Consider the following 17,060-nt stretch of genomic DNA (forward strand, 5'->3'; position numbering starts at 1 on the left):
TAAAAGTGTTTCACGCCTTTCAGGATATCCTATTGTTCACATTTGGGTAAATATCCATAACAAAAATCAAATCAATTTTTTTTTAAATGTCGAACAAGCAAACAGCGAAGGAAGCAACGAAAGGTTTCGCGAAGTTGGACAAGTTTGCTGGCCAGGATTTCAGACGCTGGCAAAAGAAGATGCATTTCATGTTGACGAATCTGAAGGTAGTGTATGTTCTGAGTACTCCTATGCCCGAGGCTGTTGAAAATGAAACTCTGGAACAAACAAGGAGACGGATGAAGTGGGAGAACGACGACTACATATGTCGTGGTCACATCTTAAACGGTATGTCTGATTCCTTATTTGATGTGTATCAAAACGTAGAGTCTGCTAAAGAGTTGTGGGATTCTCTCGAAGCCAAATATATGGCAGAAGATGCCTCTAGCAAGAAATTTCTTGTTGGGAATTTTATTAACTATAAAATGGAGGATTCGAGGCCTGTCATGGAACAATACAACGAATTGTTGAGGATATTGGGACAATTTTCCCAATATGATATGAAAATGGATGAATCCATTTCTGTTTCTAGCATTATCGATAAACTGCCACCCTCCTGGAAAGATTTTAAAAATAATCTGAATCAAAAGAAGGAGGAGTTGAATCTGGTCGAACTTGGAAGTGACTTCCAAATCGAACAGTCCATACGTGATATGGAAAAAAGCTCTGTTGGTAATGGTAAAACAATTGTTGGTTCTTCTGTGAACATGGTGGAAGAGGGTGAATCCTCCAAGGCTGGTAAAGAGAAACGAACATTTCAAGGGAAATGAAAGTTTCAAGGAAACAACAGTAAGGCTGGGAATAAGAAGCCTAAACTGATGTGCTGGAAGTGCGGTAAATCCGAGCACTTCAAGAGGGATTGTAAGTCTGGAAACGGTGGAGGTAAAGGAAAGAACGAGGCTGGTACAAGTGGATCCAAGGATCCGAGAAAACAATCAGGTTCGTTTTCTATACCTTATGATCATTCTGTTGAGAACTATTATGCATCAATAATTTCTGAAGCACTTTATGTGCAGGATGATGATCTCTCATGGTGGATTGATTTGGGTGCAACATGTAATGTGTGCAAGGATCGTGAATGGTTCAAAGATTTCAAACCAATTGAAGATGGATCTTCATTGAAGATGGGCAATGTTGCAACTGAACCAATCAAAGGAATAGGAAATGTTAGCCTAGTATTTACTTCTGAAAACTCTTTAGTTTTAGAAAATGTTGTGTATGTACCTGGAATTCGTAAAAACTTAGTATCTGGTATTGTATTAAATAATTGTGGATATAAACAAGTTTTAGAAAGTGACAAATACATTCTGTCAAGACATGATACTTTTATTGGATTCGGTTATCTTTGTGGTATGTTTATGTTGAATCTAGATGTTTCTTTTGTTGAAAATTCTGTTTGCATGACTTCTACTAGTTCTAGTAATCATGTTAGCAAATCAGAATTATGGCATGCTAGATTAGGTCATGTACATTACAAGAGATTCAAAGATATGTCGAAAATGAGTTTAATACCAACTTTTGGATTGAATGTTGAAAGGTGTAAAACTTGCATGTTAACTAAGATTACTCGACAACCTTTCAATAAACATATCAGTAAAGATACTAAGGTATTAGAACTTATACGCAGTGATTTGTGTGACTTTCATTCGACTCCATCACTTGGTAATAAAAAGTATGTAGTTACTTTTATTGATGATGCTTCTAGATATTGCAATGTCTATCTGTGCCATTCAAAAGATGAAGCTCTTGATAAATTTAAAATCTTCAAAGAAAGTGTAGAGCTCCATCATGGTGTGAAGATTAAAGTTCTTCGCACTGATAGGGGAGGTGAGTACTATGATCCAGTATATTTCGAATCTACCGGTATAGTACATCAGACCACTGCTCCATATACACCACAACAAAATGGTGTAGTGGAAAGAAAGAATAGAACATTGAAAGAAATGGTTAATTCAATATTGTGCTATTCTGGCCTAAGTGAAGGATTTTGGGGTGAGGCTATGTTAACAGCCTGTTATTTGTTGTACAGAGTTTCTAATAAAAGGAACAAGATAACCCCTTATGAACTTTGGCATAAGAAACCACCAAAACTGAGTTATCTCAGAGTTTGGGGTTGTCGGGCTGTGGTAAGACTAACTTACCTTAAAATTAAAATCATAGGTCAAAGAGGTATAGATTGTGTATTTCTTGGCCATCCTGAAAATTCTGTTTGCTAGACATAGAACCTAATGACTACGTATCCGTGCACTCTATTATTGAGTCAAGAGATGCTGATTTTGGCAATGAGGATAGATTCACGTCTTTACCTAAACCTGGAGGCATGATTGCAAGTTCTAGTAACTGTGATGTGACTAACAAAGTGACTAATACACCTCCTGAGGCTAGGAGAAGTGGTTGAGCAAGAAAAGCTAAGTCTTTTGGTGATGATTTCCAATTGTACTTGGTAGCAGGATCAAGGAATGAATTTAACTTTCCATATCAATATTGATTTAATATTGGTGATGATCCAAGGACCTACAAAGAAACTATGGCATCGAAGGATGCTGCATTTTGGAAAGAGGCAATCCAAGATGAGATGGATTCTATAATCCAAAATAATACTTGGAAACTGATTGATTTACCATCTGGGTGTGAACCTTTGGATAGTAAATGGATCTTCAAAACGAAGATGAAGGTGGATAGAAGCATAAACAAATATAAAGCTAGATTGGTTATCCAAGGATTTAGACAAAAGGAAGGAATTGATTTCTTTGACACTTATGCTCTTGTTGCTAGGATTTCCACCATTAGATTATTGTTAGCACTTGCTGCTATACATAATCTTATAATTAATCAAATGGATGTTAAGACTTCCTTTTTGAATGGTGAATTAGATGAAGAGATTTACATGAAACAACCAGAAGGCTTTGTCATGCCTGGTAATGAACATAATGTATGTAAATTAGTAAAATCTCTTTATGGACTAAAGCAAGCCCCCAAGCAATGACATCAAAAGTTTGATGACGTGGTATTGTCTAATGGTTTTGTATTAAATCAAACAGACAAGTGTGTATATATCAAATTTGATACTACTGGTAAAGGAGTGATCATTTGCCTATATATATATGACATGTTGATCTTTGGTACTGACCAAGACAAAGAAATTTTTGTCATATAAGTTTGAGATGAAAGACATGGGGAAGGCTGATGTGATTCTTGGAATTAAGATCACACATGGAGAACAGGGAATTTCCGTTTCTCAATCACATTATATTGAGAAGGTGTTGGAAAAATTTAATTTCAAAGATTGTTCTCCAGTTAAGACTCCTTTTGATCCTAGTGCAAAACTCGTGCCAAATAAAAGAGTTGTTGTGAATCAGCTTGAATATTCAAAGGCTATTGGATCACTCATGTATGCTATGATTAGTACTAGATCCGATATAGCCTTTGCAGTTGGAAAATTGAGTCGATATACTCACAATCCAAGCAATGAATTTGAGTTTGTGGCATTAGCAGTAGCTGATAAAGAGGCTTAATGGCTAAGAAATTTAATATATGAAATTCCATTGTGGCATAAACCGATATCACCTATATCTATCAGATGTGATAGTGCAGCTACCTTGGCTAAGGCATATAGTCAAGTGTATAATGGAAAGTCAAGACACTTAGGTGTTAGACATAGCATGATTCGTGAACTTATTACGGATGGTGTGATATCTGTGGAGTTTGTGAGAACTCATAACAATTTAGCCGATCATTTAACCAAAGGGTTAAGTAGAGATCTTGTGCACAAGTCGGCTATAGGGATGTGATTAAAGTCCACTATAAATCTCTGATATTAAGATACCCAATTCCCATTTAGTACGATACTAGATGTTGAATTCAATGTGGAAGGCTTAATGTTTAGAGATTGAAACACATTGAAGAATCATCCTAAGGTATGTGTTCAGACCTACAAGTTAAAGAGGTTGAATGTATATATTCTTAATAGTTCTTTTGAAAAATTGCATATGTAGGTGCAAGAATAAAAGAACTACCTATATAAGCATGAAGATTAGCCGCTTCAAGGAACTAGGACTTGGTTTCAACATGTTTATGAAGGATAAGGACATAGGCTAGTAAATATAGTGTCAAGATAGAACATATTCGTATGTAAACTTTTGTGTACATTATCTTCGTGTATTCAATGTGAGTTCCCAGTGTTCAATCCTTAGAGACACCCTGGGTATTCGAATGTATGGAATGTGTAATGTACTAAGGTGCAATTCAATCGTTACGATATTTCATTTATGCAAAAGTTTGAATTTTGAGATGACTTGTTTTTAGTTAATCAAGGATTGCACTAAAATAGGAGAGGATTGTTGGATTATTTTAGTGTAATTGGATTAACTTGATTGATCAATATTGTTATAATGAGACATCATACAAGTTTGAAAAGTGCAGAGTGCACGCTTGTTTGAATTCATTATGATTAGACGGGGGTTCGGGGGCAGCGCCCCCGAGTAGCAGGGTCCAAGGGGCAGAGTTCCATTAAAGTTGTTGTATAGAAAATTCATCCGGAAATATAATTTCTGATACTCGAAGGACTAATTTGCAATTTTTGAAACCCTTTGGAAAACAGTTAAAATCGGTTAAGAAACGAAGAGACGCAACGTTTCGTGAAAAGACGCGACGTTTTGTTTCAGGCCTCTTCTTATTTATCATTTTCTGTTCAAAGTGGGTATTGCAGAATCAACATACGAAACTTCTAAACCTGAATTGTATCCGATCAAATATTGGTAGAACCACCAAATTGATTTGATCTAAAAGTGTTTCACGCCTTTCAGGATATCCTATTGTTCACATTTGGGTAAATATCTATAACAATAATTGCCGGCTGTTAGATCTCCAATAGTTGTTATTTAGCTAATTTAATAATTTAAAGATAGAGGGTGCTTATTTAAAGTTAGAAACTGTAGTGTATATACATATGTATATTGCTAAAACAATCGATACATCCGATGAATCAAGGCAAGGGAAACAGCTGAGTGTTTGGCCCCCTAAAAACAGTGTCTTCCTTAAAATCTAAATTGTTAAGCTTGTCTTGACACCATTTGAGGTGAGACCTATTAATTAAAGGCATCTTAAGCATCCTTTGCACTAGCCTCACATCAATCATGCCAACCACAATGTTTCTCTTCTCTTCTGCTTGCACTTCTTTCACTTTCCTTCTCATCCAACACTTTCTCTTTCCTTCCACACCTCTCAGCATTATCTCTTTCTACACAAAATTACAAATTCACAAACATTATGGCTGTGGTTAAGGTTAATGGCTGCTAAATGTGATGATTTTTTCCTTATTTATTTTTTTTGTCATGATAAATTTGCAACTAAATAAAGCTCAACCTTATGAAAATCTTTGAGCACATTGTATAGAAGCTCCAAATACTGAGGATCTTCAACAGATGGAGGAGCCCTCCAGATACCCTTATATTTCCAAAATGGCTTCTTTTCATCATCTGTTTTGATGTATAACCAGAAAGCTTTGGTGCAGTTGTCAATGGCTTCTAATAATTGAGCTGGCCTTATGCAGCCCAGCATCTTGTTTTCTTTCTCCATATGGACAAATCCTGTGGATTAAATAAACATACATTTCCCATGAAAATGTTTTTATTTGTGCAGCAATCTTAGTTAGCATGCATGCACAAAATTAAAGAAAATAATAATGAATGATTATATATAATGAAGTTTTGCACATATGATACAAGTCAAATTGGTCCCAACAAGTGAGTTTTAATATGGTTCAATTAAGTAAAGCTAACAAATACATTTTATAGTATTTTACTGATGTAACATTACCACATACCTACTCGATCATTAGTAGTAGTATTTAATTTCCTACTGGATCATAGTATATTCTTAAAAAATTAATTCCTGCATGACCAAAACTGCACTATAACAAGTCGTGAATCAGGTTAGAAAATCATGGAGAAGGGGAAAATAAAATAAAAAAGATCACAAGTTGCCACTAATCCAATTATCCAAGGTTACCCAAATCAAGAAATTGGACTAAATTTTGTGTTATGCAGAAATATTTACCTGCTGCATTAGGGATACGGAGAAGACTCTGGAAAGAAAGTCTTTTTCTAGTAATACTTAAAGATTTTTGGCTTTCACATCTTTGATTCTCCACAAATCTTATCAATAGAATCTCAATCTCTTGAAATTTCCCTGAAATGTTATGATGAAATAGTATGTTGCCACAGTTTTCAGATAGTGAAAGAGACTCAACTTTGTGATACTGATGATCAAGGGCCTCCCAAAACAGGCAAGACTGAGCCACATTAATCATTTCAAGATCAAATTCCAAACTTTTCAGCACCCTCTTTCTTGCAGTTCCACTCCACACAATTGGATAATTAGTCAATGGCGCCATGAAGTCGAAAATGATAGGATTCCTCAAATGCTCGTTCAAGATCGCATCTGCGCGAAATTTTAGGCCGTGCACAAAATCAGAATTCAATAAAAGTTCATTCATGTATTTAGATTTTAGACATACAACTACCTCATTTATAAAAAAATCATACTTACTGATTCCATGTAGTCTTTCGTGATAGAGGACGTCGAAGAATCTCACTCTAGACATGTACTTATTGTGGAATGGATCTTCAGCATCAGTGCTACAATATGATGGCAAAAAAGCTTTATGTACAAGCACGTCGCCTGCTGCTGAAGACTCGTCGTTGACATCCAGACTTGAAAGAGGCGAAACGCAGTCGTCTTGAATCATATTCTCAAGAATCAGAGGATCATTAGAAGGAGTACTAATCACAGAATCTTCAGTTTCACCATCAACTGAATGGTTCAAGAAAGTAGAAGGAATTGGAGTTGTACATTCATGTTGATCAGGTTGTACATAAGTGGACATGTTAGTAACATCGTACATGAAATTAGAAACAGTATAGTTGTAATGATCAGAATACAAATACTGATTCAACCATGAATCTTTAACACATCTACGATGAACTATTTCATTTCCACTTGTGTAAAAAACCCGGGATATTGTTGCAGGTGTCGATTTCCTAGACGAAACGAAAACCTGGCAATCTTGTAACGATTTATGTTCTGGTTCAAGAGCATCATAATAGACATCATCTTTGGTAATTGGCCTAATGTAGGAAAACAAAAACACGACTACCCTCGCGATAAATGGAAACACGAGGTCTAAAGGGAGAAACAAGAAGATGAATAGGTTGAGCAAGTCGTTGAACCATAGAAAGAGTTGGCAGAAAACAAGAAAGGATGGATGAATGTAAAAGCTCAAGTAGAACCACTTGATGAATCCATGTGGGACGACGAAAGATTCGACGATCAACCAACAGGAAGCTAACAGAGCCATGTTTATGAATGGCTAAACTTTCAAGCTAATATATAAGTCGAGTGCATTACTCTTTCTACATCATGTATAATATGCACGAAGTTTCCTTCTCATTTCTTTATGTTTCTCTTGTTTCTGGGCTTATCGGTTAAAAGAGTAAAGCCAAGAATGAGGAATAAAATGTGTCGTCCTTGCATATTTTAGTAGCCATGATGCAATTAAAAATATTAAAATCGTGGTTGAAGTATTATGAGATATTTTAGGCCAATTTGACTATTTGGGCTCAACCTAATCCGATAAAGTGCCTTAGGCAGTATTAGGAGTATAATTTATTCTTTTTTGCTTTCATGTTAAATTGTGTGTAACCAAGTTTCTTCATCTTCCGATAGTGGCACACATTAATTCTTCTATATAATCAAAAGTATTTGATATATGTAATTTATGAAATTAATTAATCTATAGTATAATTTATTTTTGGATATGTTTCAATTGTTGGAACATTTTAATATGGTCCAACATAATCGTCTAAAGATTGTATAATATTTATGACTATTTATTGAATGACCCGATTACGTGATCTACTAAGTTAATATAACTTATAGGGTCAAACGATCATCTATAAAAGTATGAGGACTATTGTGCAGATACTACTTTTGATAGCTTTAATTTTATTATGGGTGAAATTAGAGTTATAATGAAGTTAGGGACTCGTTCTCTAAATACGGGGTTATGGTCCCCAAGTGCAACATAATAAATACATCGATAGATTCCCATTCCTATCAATGTTACAGAATACAGAAAACATATTCTCTGTAAAAGCGTTGACACTTGGAAGACCAACTTCACGAATCATCAAGAACATCACATCATGAATCCGAATCCATGTACGCTTCCGCTTGTTTATCAATCTTATTCAACATGTATGATTTATGTGAATCATTAATTTGATTCCAACAATTGGTATCAGAGCCAATACATGTTGGAACGAATTGATAATTCGTTGATTTATAATTTTGTTTTGGATTCGATAACTATGTGATCTGTTCGGATGAAAATTCGAAACTGTGTTTAAATTTGTTCAATTCATCCGAAATTGATTGATTCAATTCATTCAATTTTACTGCACGCAAATCGAGATATGATAAGTATAGTTAAGGAATTCTTGTTCTGTGTGCGATTATTTAATCAATCAAATTGAATTTTAATTGTCGGTGGAATTCTTCTTCATCAAATTTCATGTTGGATTCTTAAATTTCTGCATTCGAGAACGGGCCTGAAAACTGATTTCTGTCAAAATTTGAATCTGTCAAATATATATATATATATATATATATATATATATATATATATATATATATTTTTGCTGGAGCATTCCTGTTTTCAAAATTCTCTGACCGCCATTCTTTTATTCCGACGAACGGAGAGTCGGCAAGTCCCGACGATGTCGGAGCAGTTGACGGCGGTTGAGGCGGTGAAACGTTGGCCCTGTTTTGTGAAACAGCGCGTCTGTTTACTTTTAATTCAGTTTCTTGGGGCTGAATAGTTGTGATGTTTTGCAACGAAAGTGATTTGGTCGTTTTCTAAAATATAATTGGCCAACAAAAGTTTATTTATTTTTTCAAATGCATTTTAATAGCCGACAGTTGCTATTACGTTTTGTAACTCAATTATTTAACAATTAACTTAAATTGTTGATTTCTTTTCAATTGAGAACAGTAGCTAATGTTTTCCTTTTGGGCTTATTTATTATGTTTAGAAAATAGCCCAAAATTAAAACTGTAATACAATTAAAGTAATTAATTGTTTTGGTTTTTAAGTAATTAATTAAATAATGACTTAAGTTTTTGTTGTCTATTATTCTAAATGAGTTAATTAAAGCATTAACTCGCCAAAGTGGGCTCTGATGTGTAGATTAATTTATTTGGAATGTATAGGTTATTTGTATACTTGAAATACATGCGAATAGTTAATCGGCCCAAAGGAAGATTGTTATTTGGCCGTGTTTCTTGTGTACTTTGTGGTAATAATATGAGATTATTCTTAAGTCATTGTGGACACTAAGTCGGCCCAAAGGAAGACTTATTGTTTGACAGGAAATGATTATCTATATTTGATTACTATGTATTAAGATGTCACTTGCGAGTTATTATTTTGTCCAAAGATGAAATTTTAATGTTGTGCCGACATCTTGAAATGGGAATTGTCATTATTTAATTTATTTACTTATTATTTCCGTGAGCTAATTATTGTCCTACTTGTTATATTTGTTCTTTGCTAGCTCAAGAATCTGCTATTGGTTTTCTAAATTCCATTCCTGTACTTAAAGGCAATACCTATGCATCATGGAGAAGCAAGGTATTGATTGGTTTGGGGATTGCAAATTTAGACTATGCACTTCGAACGGAGCAACCCTCCCCTCTTACTGATGAAAGTTCCGATGAGGATAAACGGAATTTTGAGAGGTGGGAACACTCCAATCGCATGAGTCTTATGATTATGCAACATGCTATCCCTGAAAACTTTCGTGGTACTGTCCCAAAAGAAGCAACTGCTAAAGAATTCCTCGAGGCCATTGATATGAATTTCGCAAGCAATGAAAAGGCCGAAACGGCTTCATTGATGCATAAACTTGTGACTATGAGGTATAATGGCCGAGGGGAAATTCGGGAGCACATTATGGAAATGTCAAACACTGCTTCAAAGCTTACGGCACTTAATTTGACGATCAGTGATGATCAATTAGTGCATTTGGTTATGATATCTCTTCCTCATCAATTTGATCACTTCAAAGTTAGTTACAATACTGTGAAGGATAAATGGTCATTGAATGAGTTGATTTCTCATTGTGTTCAAGAGGAAGAGAGGTTGAAGCAAAGTAAGACAGAAAGTGCTCACTTAGCAACAAGCTATAGGGGTAAACGAGGAAAGGACAAAGGAAAGAGGATTCTTTCCGAGTTCGCTAAGGGGAAGAGGATTCTTCCCGATTCCTCCAGAAATGTTGCGGGTCCATCTGCAAAACAGTTTAAGAAGGAAAGATCAGGTTCAGTTTGCTTCTTTTGCAAGAAAGATGGACACAAGAAGAATGATTGTGAAGAATATCACGCTTGGCGCGTGAAGAAGGGTACATCTTTCACTTATGTTTGTTCAGAAGTTAATTTAGCTTCTGTACCTGGACATACTTGGTGGCTAGATTCTGGTGCTACTACTCACATAAGTGTGTCCATGCAGGGTTGCCTCCAGTGCCGAAAGCCGATTGATGCTGAAAGATTCATCTATGTGGGCGATGGCAAACAAGTTGAAGTGGAGGCAATAGGCACATTTAGATTATTACTAAAAACTGGTTGTTATTTGGATTTAGAACAGACTTTTGTTGTACCGTCATTTAGACGGAATTTAATTTCTATTTCTGTATTGGACAAATTCGGTTATACTTGTTCATTTAGAAATAGTAAATTTAGTCTTTATCTAAATTCAAATTTGGTTGGCACTGGTTCTCTTTCTTATGGTGATAATCTTTATTTGCTTAATACTATTACTTCATTTAATGAAGCCCTGCATGTGAACTCACAAGGTACAAAGCGTAAATTAATGAGTGAGAATTCTGCCACAATTTGGCACAAACGTCTGGGTCATATCTCCAAACGGAGAATAGAAAGACTTATATCAGATGGAATTCTTACCATTCCCAATATGGCAGACTTTCAAGTCTGTGTTGAGTGCATTAAAGGGAAACAAACAAACATTAGGAGATTTGAAGCCAATCGGACTACAGACGTCTTAGAACTTATCCATACAGATATTTGTGGACCGTTCCCTACTGCTTCTTGGAATGGTCAACGATATTTTATTACGTTCATAGACGATTATTCCAGATATGGTTATTTATATCTAATAAGTGAAAAATCTCAAGCACTGGATACGTTCAAGAGTTACAAGGCCGAGGTTGAAAACCAACTTGGCAAAAGAATTAAGAACGTCAGATCTGACCGTGGTGGAGAATACTATGGTAGATATGACGGCTCAGGTGAACAACGTCCAGGACCTTTTGCCAGATTCCTAGAGGAATATGGAATCGTTCCCCAGTACACAATGCCTGGTAGTCCTACCATGAATGGTGTTGCTGAAAGACGAAATAGAACCCTCAAGGATATGGTTAGAAGCATGATTAGTCATTCTACTTTGCCAGAATCCCTTTGGGGAGAGGCACTTAAGACCGCAACATACATCCTAAACCGTGTACCTACTAAAGCAACTGCCGTAACCCCTTATGAATTATGGACGGGCAAAAAGCCCAGCTTAGGTCATTTACATATTTGGGGTTGTCCAGCAGAAGCTCGGCCTTATAGGCCACACGAGCATAAGTTGGACTCTAAAACGGTAAGTTGCTACTTTGTAGGTTATCCTGAGCGGTCAAGGGGTTTCAAGTTCTATGATCCCACAACTAGATCATTTTTTGAGACGAATAATGCAAGGTTCTTTGAGGAAGTTGAGTTTGGGGGGGAAGATGGTATGAAGAATGTTGTCTTTGAAGAGGAAGTAATTTCACTTCCCTTCATTCCAGAACAAGACGAGACTCTTGTAATTCCTGTTCCGCCTCCCGAACTACAACATGAAGAACAACCTCAACCTCCTCAAGAACATGACGAAGTAGTGCCACTAAGAAGATCCACTAGAGTGAGGAGACCTGCAATATCTACAGATGAATATATTGTATATCTCCAAGAGCATGAGGTAGACATTGGAGTGATGGAAGATGACCCAGTCACTTTTCGTCAAGCCATTGAAAGCCCTAATGCTCAAAAGTGGATCGATGCTATGATTGAAGAGATTAAGTCTATGCAAAGCAATGACGTTTGGGATCTTGTCCCATTGCCTGAAGGTGCAAAACCCATTGGTTGCAAGTGGATTTTTAAGACCAAACGGGATTCGCAAGGCAATGTGGAAAGATTTAAGGCTCGTCTTGTAGCTAAAGGCTTTACTCAGAAAGAAGGCATCGATTTTACCGAGACTTTCTCTCCAGTTTCAACGAAAGACTCATTCAGAATAATCATGGCACTTGTGGCTCATTTTAATTTGGAGCTACATCAGATGGATGTAAAGACAGCATTTCTTAATGGCGACATTACAGAAACGATTTATATGGTGCAACCTGAAAACTTTGTGTCGGGCGACCCAAAGAAGATGGTATGCAAACTTAAGAAATCCATCTATGGTCTTAAACAAGCGTCTCGTCAATGGTATGTTAAATTTCATCAAGTTGTCGTGTCATTTGGTTTTGAGACGAATCCTGTTGATGAATGCATATACTATAAGTTCAGTGGGAGCAAATTCATTTTCCTAGTTCTATATGTCGACGATATTCTACTTGCTTGCAACGATGTAGATTTATTACGTGACACCAAGAAATTTCTTTCAAGAAAATTCGAAATGAAAGATCTTGGTGATGCTTTTTTTTGTATTAGGAATCCAAATACATCGGGATCGTTCCCTAGGTGTACTTGGATTATCACAAAAGAGCTACATCGATAAAGTGTTGGCAAGATTTGGCATGAAAGATTGTAGACCAGGAGATACCCCTGTGGCTAAAGGTGATAAATTCAGTTTAAATCAATGCCCCGAAAATGAGCTTGAAAGAAAGGAAATGGAATTACATCCTTATTCATCTGCTGTGGGAAGTCTTATGTATGCACAAGTATGCACGCGTCCGGATATTGCGTTCATAGTAGGCATGCTAGGCAGATATTTGAGTAATCCCGGTATGGATCATTGGAAAGCAGTCAAACGTGTTTTGCGGTATCTGCAAAGAACAAAGGATTATATGCTCACTTATAGGAAATCGGATCAGCTTGAGATCATTGGGTATTCTGATTCGGATTTCGCGGGATGCCAAGACAGTCGTAGATCCACGTCAGGTTATGTGTTCATGCTAGCCGGAGGGGCTATATCTTGGAAAAGTGTTAAACAAACATTGATAGCCACCTCTACAATGGAAGCAGAATTCATAGCTTGTTTTGAGGCATCACAACATGGAGTATGGCTGCGAAACTTTATTCAAGGACTGCAAATTGTGGATAGTATTGAAAGACCACTCAAGTTATATTGTGACAATAAGTCCGCAGTCATGTACTCCAACAACAACAGGAGCTCGTCGAAGTCCAAACACATTGACATCAAGTTCCTTGCTGTTAAGGATAGAATTCAGAGTAGACAATTGCAAATTGAACACTTAGGTTCAACTTCCATGCTTGCGGATCCTTTCACTAAAGGTTTACCGCCTTCGGTCTTTCATGAGCATGTATTTCACATGGGTGTTCGACCTTGTGATACTTTGGTTTAGTGGGAGTTTATGTTCATATATGTAATGATATTGAATTTCAATTATTAAGTGCACACTTTAGTTACTATGGTTTTAGTTACTTTGAATTATACTTTGGTATTTTCTGATCTCACTATAGTTTCAGAGGACCAGTTGGAAATAGACATGCAAAAGATCACATAGCATGTAATTTTCATGTTGCACACTCATATTTTGATTTGTGTTGCTAGATGTGTTGATATTTGTGATCACTGATGAGTTTAGTCATGTATACGTGTTGTGACTTAAACTTCTTTGGTTCTATATTAACATGCTTAGTAGACCGGATCGGTAAAGATGATTAATATAAATAGTAAGCGCGCAACTTTAGTAATGTACAATCATTTGGTGACTTTTATGTTGGCCCAAGTGGGAGATTGTTGGAACATTTTAATATGGTCCAACATAATCGTCTAAAGATTGTATAATATTTATGACTATTTATTGAATGACCCGATTACGTGATCTACTAAGTTAATATAACTTATAGGGTCAAACGATCATCTATAAAAGTATGAGGACTATTGTGCAGATACTACTTTTGATAGCTTTAATTTTATTATGGGTGAAATTAGAGTTATAATGAAGTTAGGGACTCGTTCTCTAAATACGGGGTTATGGTCCCCAAGTGCAACATAATAAATACATCGATAGATTCCCATTCCTATCAATGTTACAGAATACAGAAAACATATTCTCTGTAAAAGCGTTGACACTTGGAAGACCAACTTCACGAATCATCAAGAACATCACATCATGAATCCGAATCCATGTACGCTTCCGCTTGTTTATCAATCTTATTCAACATGTATGATTTATGTGAATCATTAATTTGATTCCAACATCAATCTCACTAATCTGTCATGAAATGATTCTTGCAAATTGTAGATATATTTTTATAAAAATATGATTTTACAAAAGTGCAAAATTATGATGGAAGGAGGTAGACATGCATTAAGTCAATGGTTTCTACACCTAAACGGTATTATACATATCTCAACTAATTATATTTTATGGTTTAATATGATCGATTTGGTGATGAAAAATTAATTAGAACTGCCCAACCCTGCAAAAGCAAATTTACACCACATGTGCCTGCGTGCTATGATGATTATCATTTTATTTTTTCGATTTCTGGTTCTAGTCAAAAGATTATTTATGCCTATATATATTAAATAGTGGTGTGATATCATATACGGTATGGGCATCTATTGTGTCATTGTGTGCGACATGCAATTTAAATCAATCCGGAATAGTAGTACAGATTACTTACTTACTTAGATGCGGTTTGGACCAAAAATCACTTACTGTAATTTTCAAGAGTAAAGATAAATGTACATAAATTGTACATGTACATAATATCCTTAGATTTTTAAATTTAATTGAACTTAATTAAAAATTTATTTTGTTATTTATTGTATTATAAGTATGTAGCAATAAGAAAGAACTAATATATAAAATTTATGTCAAATCGTAACATGATTTCGAGCTTAATTCGAATTAATTATACACTATTTAGTAAAAAAATATATTTTTTTCTTAAATTTACAAATACTTAAGTTAAATTTCAATTTTTTTTGAAGTGTTGCAAAATGATTATTATGAAATTTATTTTAAATTAATTTTCAATATAAAATGTTAAAAAAAGTTTGATTATATATGTACAATTATGTAAATTTATCACTACCAATTTTTAAATACTAGTATGATTTTGAAAAGCTAAGTTAAACTAAAAAAACATTATTGGCAGAACCGTTTGAGCACATATAAAATTATAGTAACACAATACATTTATTTGAAAGGAATTAATAAGAATTAAAGTAAGTAGAATTTTTTTTTGTTGAAAAGCGAGGGTTTACCCAGTTATAATGAAGTCTAGCGCATATAAGAAACACTTAATTTATCATATATCCAATCATGATAGTTAGGTTTTTTTATCGGACAATACCAGGATTTGGCACATGCATTCAAAATTGCATCTAAATTAGATTTAAAAATAGCAAAAAGGGTGATTTTGTAATCTCTACAATATTAGTTCAACATTATTGTCATATCGTACTTTGCTAAGTATAGCAATACCTAAAAACTGTAACTAAGTGTGTGGATTAATAAGAAAGGAATATAAAGGAGATTAACAATAAACGAATAAACAATTGAAAACCCAAGATAATCAAACTCATAATATGAGCACGGAAATGAAACGACCGCACGAATGAAGGCATGCGCCTCCGAGAGTCTTCAATTAGAATAATTAGGAAACACTACAAAGCTCTACTCAGCACTCTCCTCTTCTTAGCTCAACCTATATATTTAAAAATATATGCAGAGCTAAGAAGAATTGATTCCAATAATTCGAGATGAAAGATCTTGAAGCCTTGAAATATTTTCTTGGGATGGAAGTCTTGAGATTAAATGAGGGATTTTTCTTGCGCCAAAAAAATATTTGATCTTTTAGCTGGAACAGACTTTTGGACTATAAATTTGTTTACACTCTAATTATAGTAAATCATGGACTAAGAATTAGAGAAGGAGCCAAACCAATATATCGTAGAGATATCAACACTTAGTTGGGAAATATATTGATCTAGCTCTCTTACACCATGCCAAAGATAGCTTATGTCGTCGTGGTATAAGTCCATTCATACATCAACCATATGAGGATTAGTCATGTTGAGAAGCAAAAAATAAAAGATAGTGGCTCTATCTAGTGTTGAGGTTGAGTTTCGAGGAGTTAAAAATTACTTAACTGAAGTTCTATAGTTGAGAGGGTTATTAACAGAAATTGGGTTTCCCAATATAAGAAAAAGTCAATTATTTTGGGACAACAAAGCAACTGTCAGCATCGCCCAACTCCTAGTTCAATATAACAGAACCAAAAATATGTGAAAATTGATCAACATTTTAGGAAAGAAATGGTATTATGGAACTTCATTTCATCTGATCGGAGAATCAGTTAGTAGATATCTTGACAAAAGCAGTTAATTCGAGAAGCTTCAAATCGTTGTTACCAAGTTCGGTATTGGAGATATCGTAACTCGACTTGAGAGGAAGTGCTAAACATATACTCCATCCATCCCACAATAAGAGTCACATTTTGTTATTTCGGTTCGTCTTACAATTAGAGTCACATTTCACTTTTATCATGAATGTTAAATAAGCCTCACATTCCACTAACTCACTTCACTCACATATTATTATAAACCAATATAAAAAAGTGGGCTCCATATTTCACTACTTTTCCAACTCACTATTCTTTACATTTCTTTAAACACATGCCCACAAACAAATGTGACTCCTATTGTTGAATGGAGGGAGTAACAAATATCAATA

General features: G+C 35.1%; 3 protein-coding genes across 3 annotated transcripts; 2 read left to right on the plus strand and 1 right to left on the minus strand.

Moving 5' to 3' along the window:
* Window positions 1-86: 86 nt before the first annotated feature.
* Window positions 87-809, plus strand: LOC121810398. The gene has a single exon (XM_042211175.1). The coding sequence runs from the start codon at window positions 87-89 to the stop codon at window positions 807-809; it is 723 nt and encodes a 240-aa protein (XP_042067109.1).
* A 4,153-nt stretch (window positions 810-4,962) lies between these two features.
* On the minus strand, window positions 4,963-7,396 carry LOC121810399. Its single transcript, XM_042211176.1, has 4 exons — window positions 6,589-7,396; window positions 6,097-6,480; window positions 5,404-5,627; window positions 4,963-5,278 (listed from the first exon to the last, which is right to left on the minus strand). Exons 1-4 carry the CDS (start codon window positions 7,394-7,396, stop codon window positions 5,024-5,026), a joined length of 1,671 nt encoding a protein of 556 aa, XP_042067110.1. The 3' UTR covers window positions 4,963-5,023.
* Window positions 7,397-8,816: 1,420 nt separating this feature from the next.
* Window positions 8,817-10,707, plus strand: LOC121810400. Its single transcript, XM_042211177.1, has 3 exons — window positions 8,817-8,853; window positions 9,654-10,496; window positions 10,604-10,707. The coding sequence occupies exons 1-3, from the start codon at window positions 8,817-8,819 to the stop codon at window positions 10,630-10,632; spliced, it is 909 nt and encodes a 302-aa protein (XP_042067111.1). The 3' UTR covers window positions 10,633-10,707.
* The last annotated feature ends 6,353 nt before the right edge of the window (window positions 10,708-17,060 follow it).

Source organism: Salvia splendens, chromosome 7 (assembly GCF_004379255.2).
Source record: "Salvia splendens isolate huo1 chromosome 7, SspV2, whole genome shotgun sequence".
NCBI classification, from domain to species: Eukaryota; Viridiplantae; Streptophyta; class Magnoliopsida; order Lamiales; family Lamiaceae; genus Salvia; species Salvia splendens.